Source organism: Cydia pomonella, chromosome 18, assembly GCF_033807575.1.
Source record: "Cydia pomonella isolate Wapato2018A chromosome 18, ilCydPomo1, whole genome shotgun sequence".
Lineage (NCBI taxonomy): Eukaryota > Metazoa > Arthropoda > Insecta > Lepidoptera > Tortricidae > Cydia > Cydia pomonella.
Window position 1 is genome coordinate 11,400,558 of NC_084720.1, and position 15,734 is coordinate 11,416,291.

The window sequence follows — 15,734 nt, forward strand, 5'->3', positions numbered from 1 at the left end:
TGCTTACTGAGTAATTACACATACGAGGGTACTAATTTAATGCCTTTTGGTTTTACCGGCCTTGGAAAGGTTGGATTATTTTAGTCTAGATATGCGTAGCTTTATTGAGTTATTGAGATGTTAGTCATTACCACTATACCCATATTTGATCTTTAATACCTACATGAGTTTGATATCTTTAATACCTACTAGTTTATGTAGCGATTATTAAGTACCCAACCTGATAGGTTAGATAATTTGAATGGTCCCGTACGGTTCAATATTTTGTAATATAATAAATATAATTATTGGGTATATTTATGAAGTAACTTTGAAATCTTAATTGACTCTCAACGACCTGTTAAAATCCCACTTCCTAAAGTATTTCTGTTAAAGTCGACGAAGCGGATGTAGGAAGGCTATCGATATGACCCTTGGATTGACCCCACTGACACTGATATCAGCTTACTACGAAGGCGATAATTTTGACATAAACAAAGAATTTTTAGATTTTTATTTGTTTATATTTATACATGTAACCCATACCTGTCCTACCTGCAGGTATCTAGAAACAAAGTTTTGTGAGGTTTTGATCATTTAGACGTGAAAGATGATTTTTGGAAGGCAATGTATTCACCAAATCAATGCATCATAACTCATCACTCTATAAGTAAATATACTAAAAATCGAAAGATTGTTTCTTCCTCTAAAAAACTCGCAAAAAATCGTTCACATACTGCCTACATTTTAATAGCCGACGACAAAAACGCAACCTCTGTTAGGCGTATCGATTTTTTTATACCCCCTGAACCGCTGCAAAAACCTCAACCTCAACGTCGCTGTATCGCCAAGATCTTTATCTGCAACGTAAACACAGAACAAAATCTCGCATGTCAATTTTATTTTCAATTGAACAAATAACGTCAACCTTGACACGGCGGCCAAACATTATCCTTTTGTCTCAATTGGCTCGTAATTGTTTCAGACTTGTTCTCGTTCTATTCTAAGACACAATTTGCACCTACGATTGTCTCCAAATTACTCCTTAACTGGATATGAGGGGTTAACATTGTTAGCTAAAGTGTCGTAGGGATATGCTACTACCCGATCTATTTTCTACAAAATAAATAGTTAAGTAGGATTGCGATCACGTAATACCAATTCTTTGAATTATTGTTATTGGAACTAAAATATATACAAAAAGAAGCTCAGGACAAATGCACTCAAGAATGTTTTTTTTTGTATCACGACGGTGGTAAACAAGCGTGTGGACCGCCTGATGTTAAGCAGCCACCGCAGCCGATGGGCGCTTGCAACTAGTGGAGTTACACCCCCGTTGTAGAAGCTTACAAGGATATTTCCTTGAGAGCACTTATGATTTCATTCATCTTATAAGTTACCTGAGTTACCTACTTATCGAACCGGTATTTGGAAGACTGTCTAGTCTAAGTTATTTCTAAGAAGATTAAACACAAGCCTTTAGTAAACTACATATAATTTTAAAAGTCTATGACAAATTTCAGCCACAATTAATACCAAAATTAATTTGCATTGCACTAAGCGTGAATATTATTCAAGAATGAATACGGTGTGAATAAGTCAATTAAATCATTACATAGGTAAGTGAGAAGTGTACGAACGACATTCAAATTGAAAGCTAACTTATTTGTGGCATTTGTGTTTGTCTGTGTTGTGTTGTGATGTCGGCTCGAGACTGCATGGGGGAACGTGGCACCCGATTACAACAGTAATCACTAACCACATCGTTCATTTGTGCGGAAATCACTAAAACAACCTACACGATGCCAAAAGGTAAGTCAATAATAAGAAGAAACGATGACCAACACCATTATTCAAACATAAATTATGCATGTAATGGAAATCCCATAAGGATATCGGGTCAAATAAACCGCAAATGCTTATGTAGAAAATGGGTTTTGCTAAATTAATCAAATAGTAAGCATAGATAGGCACTCGTATAATATGTGATGTTATCCAATCGTATGTGGAACAGAATGTTCGAGCTGTTTGCAAGACAACAATGGTTTTAGTATTTTAAGTAAAGCATATATTTTTCTGGTATATTTTTTCAAAGTGCTGTAACAGTCTCACAGTGAGTCTTTTCCTCAAGTGTCTTTTGTAAATTACCATGTCCCTCGACAAATGAGTCCATGTGTGTATTAGGCTTAAATGAATCGTTGGAAGCTTTTAATTGGTGCGGAGGTGGATGGCATGGCACTCACGTGTCCCGGTCTCGTGGCAAGCCAGTCAGTCACAAAGTTAAAGGTTACTGCCAATCAAGGGGTATAACAATTACGATCTCTGACTATTCGCAAATTTCAAACGTTTAAATATGGGACTCGAGTAAACTATATCTACAGCTGCTTTGTGAAACTCAATTCGAACAGATACTTTTATAATGGTTCTTTCTGTGGATAATTTAATTTCAAATGGAATATGACTTTTAATTAAAGTTCGAGTCAAACTCGGCAGACAAATTAATTATCTTTTGTAACAGCTGTTACTCGGAAAGAGAAATATATTGATGATGTTGATATTATATTGGTTGGATAAACAAGACGAGCTTTGTTATGACCGGTGAGTTCAAATAAATTTATCAACCGCAAGACTAGAGACGCGATTGACAAGGGCAAATTGAATACAAAGTTGTTTCTAGACTTTATAATGATACATATACACATTAGTTTGTAAAGGCAAGATTGGTCGTATGACCGTGCGACGATTTTATCATTAGAACAGTAGCACACTGAGTCAGTTGATTGGCGGTCTCCAGTTACGTCGTTGACGCCATCTGAATCAATGAAGTGCCATTGGCTCATTGTTTAATCGTTTGTTTTATCAGCTGTAATGAACATACTCAATATACCCTGTTCTTCACTACTTGTATTATATTGTCACCATATTTAATGCTACGACGTCAAAATTTGGTGAAGCTTGAAGCATATTAAATTGAAGAGCATACCGTTTCTTTTTAAATATTTGGCCGAGTTTTCCTAGAAATGAACCTAATACGTATACAATTGAAATTATATTGCCAGCTGTTGTAATAATTTATCATAACGTTAATATTTATTCAACAATAAAAAAAAACATGTGATTCATAACAGTTTGTTCTATAATAGGTTGTGCCAAAACCCTCTATATATTAGAAATTCAAGTAATAAAAATTCTTAAAAGCAAATATAAAGCAAATATTCAACTTTATCCACCAACGACCCGATTCGAACTTTAAGATACCTGCGTCAAACATTTGCTTGGATTAAATATGTCAGTGACAAAAGTGACGTTTCTTCAAACAAAAACGTCACTCACACTAACATATCCAATCCATATCGTATATATCAAATGTTTGACGTAGGTATCTTAAAGCTCGAATTGGGCCGTTGGGCACCTAAACATCCTCTCGACATGCTAATGTCCAATAGATGGAATCCTACTGTCCCTACTATTGCCAATGACTTAGTCAAGTTTAAAGATGCCATGAGACAGTGACGAGCACTCGGACGTTTCCTTTATCACAAATCTCATGCGAAACTACTCAACTTAAAATCTTATAAATATCTACTTAGTCGGTAATAATTTTATGGCAACAAGGCTTACAATCACACCTATACAGTATCCCCAGGTCGCCTTAATCTTAATTGTTTTGTAATCAAAATAACCTCAAGTAGTATTGTGTAAGCATGAAGTGCGGGCGTTAGTTCACACTATAAACAGGAAACGTTTTACATTAAACAGTACAGTGGAAGCGTATGCAGTGGAAAGAACAATAACATTGGCTCCACCGCACGCTATTGTGTTCAATGTCCACACATCCATATTTTGGGACGACTGAACTACATACTCGTATTGCTGCTTGATAAGTTACTGACCTCGACTATTGTTACAGGATGATCATTTCAATTCCGAAACGAATGAATTTTATTATGATGAGATTGAACTTGAACCTAAAAAATCTCTAACTTGTGATGAAATAAGTTATAAACTATTAACTGTTAAATTGAGTTCAAAAAGTAGTTTAAAACGATATATTTTATCTAAGAGGTAAAAGGTAAGCTGCAAGTTGTTAGTTAATGCTAAATGCGTGTGCTAAGGACATTAGCACTAATAAGCTAAGAAGGAAGACCTGTTTACAGGTCAAACACCTTTTCCTAGAAAAACCACAGACTAACATTTTATTATTTAATTATTAGATGTATTCGAGTAATTTCGAAATAAGTAACTATTTTTTGATGAAGTGAACATTCGAGACCAGTCACTACGAATGTCAAAAAAACTGTGTGTATTGAACCTTGCACTAACTCACTAAGTATGGCCCGACATGCCCTTAGCGGGTTTTATCTATATAATAATAGCCAGACCACAAACTACTATTACACAGTCTCCTGTTCGTACATGAATGAATCCCTAAACAATGTATCTAGAAATAGTCTACTGGGCATTTTTCTCAAGGTTATCGTTATGTTTATTTTATATAGGGTGGAGTTTTTAATAGTTCCGTAAATTAAACTACTAAATCCCGCACTGCCACGCGGAAATTATTTTAGGATACATTCCGTAATTTTATAATGCCATTGTGGAGTGGAAAAGGATGGTCTTCTAAGATCATTTCCGCATAACGACGAGTTCTTGCAGTTGCCCTTACTGACCTATTTGAAGAGTGCACACGGTATACCTTCTCTGAGTATGACCAATATTCTATATTACACTACTGATGATAGATCATGTTTTAATACAACAATGCTAAAGCTAAAACCTGATGTGACCATACAGATATATTATTCAAAATAGACGTCATCATCATAGGTGCGTCATATCTAGTGGTTATCCACCGGAGTGTAACGTTACGTTTTCCTTCCAGGCGACGCCGATATGGCCCTAAAGCAGGGCAGCGGCACCGGCAAAGTCCACTTCGGTGGTTTGGACGATGTGTCCCTGTACGGCACACCAGTGGAGCCCGCCCCACCGGTGTCCGACGCCAAGCAGGGCTTCCTGCGAAACCAGCTCCAGGCGCTCTTCCAGCCCACCGACAACAAGCTCGCCATGAAACTCTTCGGCTCCAAGAAGGCCCTCATGAAGGAGCGCATCAGGCAGAAGGCGGCCGGCCATTGGGTCATACATCCTTGCAGTAGTTTCAGGTTAGTGATGTCTTTAATGTTTCCACCCGTACTTATATTATATGTATGTAGAAATAACATACCGTACACATACGCCGCTAATTTCGTGGTATCATTTCTAGTTTACGAGTTCTATCGCTGAATTATTGATTTTAGGAAACGTAATTATTCTTCGATGAACCAAAATATTACCTATCTCGTCAATACAGTATAAAACAATCTACCTACCTACCTCGGTACCTATCTAGTAGTATTTGATGAGGCCTAGTGAAAACGTTTATTTAAAACGAACGTTTACCTACATATAAATTAATAGTTTTACGATAATAATAATAGTAATAGGTTTGCGAAAATAGTTTGTAAAACCGTTTGTCGCGGTACCGATCTTTCCAATAAACGGACATCGCGGAACATTTTACCGCAATGGGGATCTGTCGTACAATCTTCGTCGCACGTTCAAAGATGCACTAATATAAACAGTATAAAGACCCGAAAACTATCTTCGACTAATAACTGCAATCATGGACTACTGAATGTATTAGATATAAACGCTATGATATAATATATAATATTGTTTTATTACTTCACACTTTATGACTAATACGAATAGCAGTAGCAATTACCTGCCTTGTTCTTGTTCGTATTTTAGCCATAATAATTATTGATTCGTCATTGCAAATAGCCTTTCTCTTGAAAGTTGTTAGGAGAGGATGTTATCAGTCACGATTGTATAATGTGAAGTGGATGCAATTTTTTTTATTATTATATCCTTTTTAAATACATTTGGGTGGCGTTCAAGTTTTCTTTCGTACTACTTTACCTCATCGGCTTGAAATGCTATTCCACCTAGTTTTACAGATGTACAAATTAATTTATTGACTTTTTACACTTGGGTGACTAATTTTATTGACTTTACCTTTGTCCGAATATTACAATTAACATTCTATTATACACTAACTAATAATTAGCCAAGAATAAGCAAAAGACGTTTAACTACACACAAAATTTGCTAACAACTTTTTTTTTTATTCGCAAATTTGATGTAGCAGTCGACCCCTCTCTACTCCGTCGTCGCATCCGACTCTAGTTTGTTCTCTAGTTCTCTGAATAAAAAAACTATGGATGCGTGACATTTTTTTAATACTACGTCGGTGGCAAACAAGCATACGGCCCGCCTGATGGTAAGCAGTCTACGCAGGCTATGGACGCCTGCGACTCCAGAGTTACATGCGCGTTGCCGACTTTGAGCTCTGGCAACCTTACTCACGGATAGGAACACAACAGTACATACGTGAAAGAAGTCTTCATTTACCGCCATTTGACGTATTGTTTTGTCTTTTAGTTAGTTTGTAAGTATAAAATTCGTTTGTTTTGTTGAAACTTATGATATGGATGTAGATAAAGCAGTATATGTAACCGTACATAATTAGGCATTAAAATACGAGTATGGGTTTATGAAACGAATTAAATGAGTTTCATTATATAGCAGTCACTACATACTATTATAGTTTAACACATTTTTAAATTTTAATTGACTATGTCAATGTACAAAGTATACGTGCCGCAAAACCGCTAAGGTAACAAAATTTTGCTGCCATAAAACGGTAATAAAGTTGGCCGTTGAGTCTATAATAATAGAAAAGTGCTGCTTGTATAATTACAGGCCTGCGTACTTGCGTAGCCACTCATAGTCACTTATCTGAAATGATTACTTGGCTTTATTGAGTAAATCTGCCGTCCTAGACTTAAGGGCCTATGTGCCGGTAATGATCTAGTAGATATGACCTTTTGCTCCAATACAGCAGTATTAACATACGGTCGCTACCGCGTTGCCTAGTCCATCACAACCGCGTTGCCTATTAGTCCATCAACGATTAGTTTTGCTTTTACAATAGTAGTCTATGAAGTATATTATAGTCAAGTTCAATCAAATTTACACGACGATCAGAGCGTCATGTACTTACTTCGCGAGCTTTACCTTTTTTAAACACTATCTATAAACACGGTCACCCATCCAAGTACTAACCCCGCCCGACGTTGCTTAACTTCGGTGATTGGATGAGAACCTCGAGATTGGAAAGAAATATTTATTTTATTCTGTTTTTAGTATTTGTCGTTATACACGGCAACAGAAATACATAATCTGTAGAAATTTTAACTGGCTAACTATCACGGTTCATGAGATACACCCTGGTGACAGACGGACGGACAGCGAAGTCTCAGTAAGGGCCTCCGCTAGCTGACGCGATTAGGTGCTATTTGTAGGTGAAATCCGCCGCACGCGTCCGCTTTAGTTAGCGTTGCTCATACTATTTTTCGTTAACCCGCTCATCCGCTCCGTGCGCCCGCGCCAGCTAGCGGAGGCCCTAATAGAGTCCCGTTTGATCCTTTGGGTACGGAACCCTAAACAATAGCAATATTCGTAACTTAAAGTCAGAAGACGAAAGTTATCCCTTTACCGGTTCGAAAGATATATATTGACAACAAAATTTACTTTGACAATACGCCTCTATACTCAATTCTCTTTGCCGGTTCTCAATAGGTACTGCCTTAAAGACGCTCTTTTTATGACAACCGAGATTGTATTTATATACGACTAACGTAATTATGATTTACTACAAAATTTAAAGCGAGTTACATGTCAATTTGGTTATATTTACATCACATCTAAGTCTATCCTATATCAAAAATAAAATCTGACATAAAAATGTCAGACATTTTATAGTATTTTATGCAACAATGCATTTAGTTTAAAACTGTATTCGTTTTAGTTTTGTTAGGTTGGTAGCCATTAATCGCAGTAACGTTATAGCGATTAAAAGCACAAGAGCTTTTATGAGGAATAGACAATATACACTTTTCTTGAAACCTTTTATGTATGTTCTTATATTCGTGTTAATGAATGCATAAATGACAGATAACAGTAGAGGAGTAGGAAAATTAATAAACAGCACATAGAAACCGATATTTCATCTGATTTGCGCTTTAAATTACTCGTGTTGTGTTACTCGTATTCCGACATTAATAACGTTCATCAAATTTTGCCGGAAGTCAAATTCATAGTCGGAGTAGCTAAATTAGTAATTGCCAAAATCAGGGCAATCACGTATTTTCACTAATGGTTAGCGGTAGCTCATTTAAAGGTTTAAACTAGCATAAAACTGTTTGATACAATACAATAGTGAGACATCCATTATACTTAAAAAATAAATATTTAACACGACTACAAACACAAGAGTGTAATTATTTCGCTGTCTACCTAAACGTGGATTTACACATATCATTTGATTAAATTGATTAGCAATTTGTCATAACAGATTTCACGGATTGTCTGGTAACAATGCTACAATACGAATGATTGGATACTTAAATTACTCAATCACGCTAAATTCCCTGAAGTTTCGAACGTGGAAAAATCATAGTCTTGAACTTAACATATATGTGATATGACATATAAGGTCTATAATACTTTTCATCGCAAAGATCATTTCCTGGAAGATGAAAAGGATGGAGAGATTTGTATAGGAATACGATTAATGAATTCCACAGGTGCAAAGTCGGGGGCAATAACTAGTGAATTATAAAGACCTAACAACCGGTATGAAATAGAATTGGCATCGGACATTCATTGTTATTCCTCTATATGGCATAGACAATAACAGGGGAATGGAAGTAATACGGGAGCTCTATCGAATCAATCCATTTGCAAGGCAGGCAATGTGGGACGTGCTTTGAACGACTACAGCGCGATGCTGGTGTATTGCTCGTTTGAAGCTGTAAACGCATTACTTTTCATTGAATTTCTTCGTAAAATAGAGAAGAGTTTGAGTGAAGTGGATATGATTCCAGAGAAACTGCATTTGCACAATATAAGGATAGGACTTTGTCTGTTTAATTATAAATTGAATCACTACTGTAACTAGCTACAAGGATGTAGTTTCAAAGTACAAATATATGGTTTAAGAGGGGACGTAAAGCCAGCAAATTAGAAAGGAACAAAAAATATGACCCACTGTGCGAAACTTGCGATGGAAGATTTCGATCGCACGGGTTTTTAAGTTTTACCTCAATATCTCTGAAAGTATATTTCGGTTTAAAATTGTGCTAGTCAAATCCCTCAACTACTTATGAACTACTAATGATATCATTAGCTAAGTATATTATATTAAAATCGGACAGGACAGTCGGACACGTCATTACCAAATTAAAATGGAGCTGGGCGGGACACGTTGCCAGGCAGAGTGATGGCGGGTGGGCCAAAATATTAACGGAATGGTGGCCGCTTTCAGACGAAAGAAGTGCCCGAGGGCCTAACGCGAACCACGTTCGACGTATTGCCTCCCTGTCACGCTCACGTACGAATTGACAAGTGCGACAGAGAGACAACACGTCGAACGTGGTTCGCGGTAGGCCCTCTGGCGTCCGTTGGCTCGTTGGGTGAACGACATTCGGAAGATTGCGGGTCACTTCTGGATGAGATTGGTTCAGGACCGGGATAAGTGGCGTAATCGAAGAGAGGCCTATGCTCAGCAGTAGGCGATATAAGGCCGATATGATGATGATGATATTAAAATAATACTGTTATGGTATGCAGGATAACAATATACAATTGAAAATAAATGAAAATTAGATATGTTTTCGTGATTATTTTCTATGAAGCCAACTTTTTTCATGTTAAGAGCTAATGCTCTTTATTAAAACATGTAAAAAAATCAATATAAAAACTATAATTTTGTGTTAGCTTTCTCTTAACGATATTTGTGGTAGCAGTGTCACTTACACGACCAACTCGTTCTTAAACCACAAAAATGCGATGTAAATGTATATTTTATTTAGTCAATTACTAATAAACACACAAACATAATTTTGTACTAATTATATCAGTTATGCAAATGAGTGCCCTATGCACGCACGCGCATGATAACATAATTAGTTATCTGCAGGTAGCTTTCGTTATAAATTAATACGTAAGTTTTCCTCCTGGAGCAAAGTGTATTTCGGCAGACTAGTAAAGCTTACGTTAGAACACAAAATAAATACAGCAGGTCGTTTAACTACTTAGAATGTTACTTATACAAACAGCAACACTCTTAGCTGTCCATACACAGTATTTGACTCTCACTACTGTGAGTTGATACGAGTAATACTTTTGCACAAACAGAATATTTTCTAATTGCTGAGAATCGCCACCACAATTTATGTACGAACAGTTGGAGCGGTCAAAAGCTAAGTGGTGCTACTCGTAGTATGACACCAGTAACACTATCAATAGAAAATCATGTCATAGTTAACCCTTGCTAAGCATGCCTTCAATCGATTTTTTACAAAAAAGTAAGCTAAGGATGCCAAAGATTTTAAACTGAAGGTTTTAAAAGAATCTATAGTATAAAGTTTCTTAGTGAAGTAGGTAATAATTTTGAAAGCGTTAAAATTCTTACGATGACCTGAACAAATCATACATCCAAAATCCTTTAAAAATGTATAAATATTCTTGGTTTGTCGCAAATATTTCAACACAAAGGTAATGTTAGCTATGTTTTATCGTAAGAAGGTAAAACGGGAGGCCAAAATTGCTATGGGAATGTGACTACGATTAGCGGGAGCAGATGACCATGCGGACAAAATCGCTATTATCGGACGTAAATTCAGTGCTACTGTATCTCTTCAACAATTGTAACCAAACAGCGAACTCACAAAGAGCTCGTTACGCCCCTAATTCGCGATTGCTAAATAACTTAACAGCCCAAACTCCTTTAAGCGCCAAGCCTGTTAACTATTCCGATGCTACACAATTACGCTGACTCGCTAATGACGTTGCGTTAAATTATAATGGGTTAATTGCTTTCATTCATCACATACATTTTGCGGTTTTTACCCCCCAGATTTATTTGCCAAAATTATACATTAACTTTTCATATAAAATTTAGTAGAGTAAGAACAAGCTAAAGCTAATTAAGCAGTCAACGTAGCCTATGGACGCCTGCAACTTTAGATGTACAGCCACATGCGCGTTGCCGACCCTTTAAAAACCTGTACACTCCTTTTTTGAAGAACCCCATAATTACACTACTTACTTTGATTACTTTGCACCACAAACAAGTGTTGTTGTTACAAAATTATCTACTCTCCTACATTTTACATTAATTGAAGACCCCTATAAACCTGTAATCGACTGGATTTAAATAGTACTTTCTATTTAAGTACCTATTAGGTAAAATAAATAGATATCCCGGCTTCCGTGGTACCAACTTTCATTTATGTCGATAAACATTCTAAGAACCGCATAGAATCCATTACATTTTATTATGACTTCCGTTCTATAGAGCAAATCGCGTTGTCTATCGGCCAGCAGTGAGGTGACAGCTTCCGCCCGATTGGCTCCGTCTCGATTAGATACCAGTTTGAACACGTAAAGCATGGAGTTTATACTTGATTTGTTTTTAATAAAGTGATCAGTGATATTTCAGAAAGAGAATGTAACTCGTATGTAAATGGGTTCTCTAATATTATAGACAGCCAACCATTAGGCACTTTAGACGTACGTATTGTACTATGTATCAAATTGCTATATGATCGGTCATGTTCTACCTGATGATGCGACGAGTATAAGTAACTCTCGTGTCGATTGATGATCCCTCTAACAGTCAGATACTTCTAGTCGTTTTCTTTGGAAATAGTTTAAAAAATAATTGAAGGTATTTTTATTACTCACTTGAATGTTACATTCAAAACACAATAAAACACTTAAATTAAAAACATATAAATAAAAAAATTGTCCCAATTCGAGACCGCTTGATAGGGTGCCCAGAAGGCTGGCTGTATTGCATCTCTGGATAGCAATGCTTATCCGCTGGGCGAAATACAGGCCAGCCCTCTCACCCTCTCTGGTCACCCAATAATAATAATAATAAGACTGGCGGACAATGTACAAATGGCGGACTTAATGCCAAATGGCATTCTCTACCAGCCTATATTATCTCCGGTTGTTCTTAACTTGCTTACGGCGAGTACTTGCACAGACATAATCTCATAGCCAGAATTATTCACCAGCAACTTGCTCTCCTATACGGTTTTGTGGACCGCGAAGTGCCGTACTACAAATACTCACCTGCGCCAGTTCTCGAAAATGGTCGTGCCACGTTCTATTGGGATTGATCTATCATCACCGACAGGAGCGTTGTAGCCAATAAGCCTAACATCGTGCTGATAGACTGATCTCAGCGTCGGACCGTGCTCGTCGACGTCACTATCCCCCATGATGAGAATCTCGTGAAAGCCGAGAATTATATCAGTCGAGAATTATCAGTCCAGCAAGTACCTAGACTTGGCTCACGAGATAACCGCCATGTGGAATGTAGACTCGATGATCATTGCTCCGATAGTCATGTCAGCGAACGGTCTCGTAGCGAAGAGTCTCGACCAACACCTAGAGAGACTCTCGCTTGGTGGCTGGATCAAGGGTCGGTTCCTCTCTCTGCGACCCTGACCACTGGCAACTTGAGCCCTGCCCCGCTGCTGGCGGCACCCTAGGTTAGGTTTTTTTATAATATGATTATATGTTCTTGTATTTTACTTTTATATTCTTTTTATAAAAAACCTAACATAAGAAGGAAAATAAATAAAGAGAATAATAATAATAAAATACTTTATTGTGCACTACAAATAAAAACACGTGTTACAAACAAAGACGACATAAGTGAGTAGGTAACAACAGGCGTACTTATCGCTAAAAAGCGATCTCTTCCAGACAACCTTCAGACAGCAATTAAACTTTCAAAAAATGTCTACAATAATTTTGCATGACAGCTACTCCATATAAAAATGAACTGTCATATCGATCATCATACGACGCGATAGGTATAAATAAGTTATACAACTTACTAATATGACTAAATGATGAAGAAAACTTTACCGAAATAAAAAGTGCCAGTATTGATTATGATACTCGTTAGTAGGTAGATGTCCGTAACAAGGAATGCAGATGCTCTGATTTTATAATAATATACCTAATGATGTATCAATAGGTAAGCAATATATTAAACTATTGTCAGTTCATACAGTTCGTCACGTATATCTCAAAATAGCCGCAAAGCGACACAATGCGATTTTAACAAACATCAACAAAGTAATCAAACTCATTGCAGTTTATTGGCAGAACAATACAAAGTACGCAACGTACAGATCTCAAAGACGCACGCCCCTATTCCAATACAAATGCAATTATCAATTATTCACTAACAGTGTAAAGACTCCGGAAATGCGTGTAAGAAGGAGATACAACCAGTTGAGATTGCCGAGGCAAATTGTCCAATGTCAAGGGTGATATCGAAGCAAGGTCCCGCCGCTGTCTTCCCAATATGTACGTTCGAAGACAAAAGTTTTTATTGATTATGTGACGTATTTTAAATGTGATTTCAGTTTAATAACTATTGTGTAATGATATTATAAATGCTTAGTTAGCTCACCCCCCCCCCCCCCTGCGTTAATGATTAATATGAGTATTCTGGAGTTTTAATACAACCCGCGTACTCGCGCAGGCCTTATTGCTTTGCTTATCGGGCACAGAGAACAACAAAAGAAATTGAAGAACGCATATATCGATTGTGTGCAATATGTTGATATACATTAGTAGACTCACCTAGCTTTAAAATTTAGAATAACATCCCAACTTTGCATCTAACGACGTTCAGACTGTTCTTCTAGAAAAATAGACTTTGAAAACGTCTATATATATTTTTTATAAATCGACCTACTTACATAAATCCTCGATAAACGATGCAACGACTGAGATTCAAGTTACATCATTATATATTCAGGCATACGTTTACACTTTCTTCGTCTGTATTAAGCCTACATTTGATTTTGTCTTTGATAAACATCGTAAATGACATTTCGACGGAAGTAGATACGAGTATTCCGTCTTATTTTGTCGCAAGATTATCGTCTTTATGTAACTGATTTAGCAATATAAGAACCAACAGAGAATCTCCCTCGCAATTGTTGTACAAAATTGCTAATCCGAAATACAAAAATACAATATCGTAATCCGAATGCTTAGCCAGCTCAATGAAATAACGAAAAGTATTCAAATATTCCTAACATTATATGTTGACGGAAATTATACTGCATTTTTTTTACTTATTTTGTTTACAAAAATTAACTCATCGCAACCGAAACGATAAACTTTTTTATTTATTCGAGCTTTTCTCGTCCATTTGCCGTTGTAAGACATAAAGCCATATGTCTAAAAAGGTATCATGGTGACTTTCGCATTTCGACTTGAGACAACTGTGCGTGTCGCGGTCAGTTTCGTGCAGCCCGATACATAATTACAAAAGTAACCACTATAGTCACGCATATACGCATTGGAGTCCTTTACAGTTATTTATTCCTATTTGCTAAATTTATTCCTTTAGTTTTCAATAAACTCGCTTTGTTATTCACTTTTATGTACTGGTTGAATTCCATTTATTTCTCTATATGTTACAGAAGTTGCTTATTCTACTATATTATATAAATCCGATATTTTGATTAAACCATTGACCTCATTTGTTAGAAGCATTCAAGCGAAAATATCCTAAAATGTCGCACCAAAGTTCTAAGAAGATATTTTATCACTAGTTGAGAAAGGACGAAGCTAAAGCTAATTCAGAAACTTTCGTAATACTTTGTTCAACGTGTCCTGATAAGTAGGTCAGCCTTCAAACCTGAATGTAAAAGCTGACAATGAAAACTGTTTCCATTTCGATTTTAACACGCTTCAATTAAGTCTGAAATAATGAAGTACGTTCTGTTTTGCTTATAGCACATTTGGTTAAGGATTTATCATTACATTTTGTATATTTGTTTATGTTTTGTGGCCAACAGCCTATGTCCATCCATCTGAGCTGTTGGTCCCAATGTCACGAAATATCAATATAGCCCTTAAATTGAGCCCCCCTGATTTACACGTGCATAAAGGAAATATATCATATTAAATTAAATATATAATTATGTATACTAAGACGTTATAGTCTCGACTATACTTGTAGGCCTCACCTGGTAGCATCTGGCTCGAGCTAAGTCGTGTAATAACACTCGAGTTCCGCGTCTGGCTGCCATTTGCTAGATGATTGCGCATTCATGTCACCGTCACAGCTGTACAGCGAAAATTGATTTCGACGTACGCAAGGCAATATCAATAGTAGAATCACGCCCAACACCGCTGGATTCTATCGAAGACGTGCATAAAGCTGCTTGAGTCGTAATGTTATTATGAATATATTATTCTTTAGGTACATCCCGGCACAAAATATATCACGTCATGTCATGGAAATCATGGATCATGAAATCGGTTAAGTCATTCTAAAACCCAACATGCCTATACGGTTATTATTATGGCAGTTAATTTCCATCAGCACATACATATACTTATATATATTATACTACTTTTTGCATCTGGTTATTTTTAAAACTATGCTGATGGAAATTAACTGCCATAATAATAACCGTATAGCCATGTTGGCTTTTAGAACACATTTCTGTTTTTAGAAACATTTTCAGCGTACCATTTTAAAGTAATTTTCAAATTACTTCTCAATACTTAAATATTTATCGAATTTAAAACCTAGTCAAATT

General features: G+C 36.6%; 1 protein-coding gene across 14 annotated transcripts in view; it reads left to right on the plus strand.

The window, feature by feature from the left end:
- The window catches only part of LOC133527392 (potassium/sodium hyperpolarization-activated cyclic nucleotide-gated channel 2), a 292,754-nt gene that overhangs the window by 231,355 nt on the left and 45,665 nt on the right, over positions 1-15,734 (plus strand). For 12 of the 14 annotated variants that reach the window (XM_061864361.1, XM_061864365.1, XM_061864375.1 and 9 more), the window contains one exon: positions 4,862-5,138. In XM_061864361.1, the coding sequence (XP_061720345.1) occupies positions 4,862-5,138 (277 nt within the window). Of the gene's footprint in view, positions 1-1,502; positions 1,792-4,861; positions 5,139-15,734 lie in introns of those variants that run through there. The other 2 variants (XM_061864372.1, XM_061864369.1) reach the window with 2 other exon arrangements.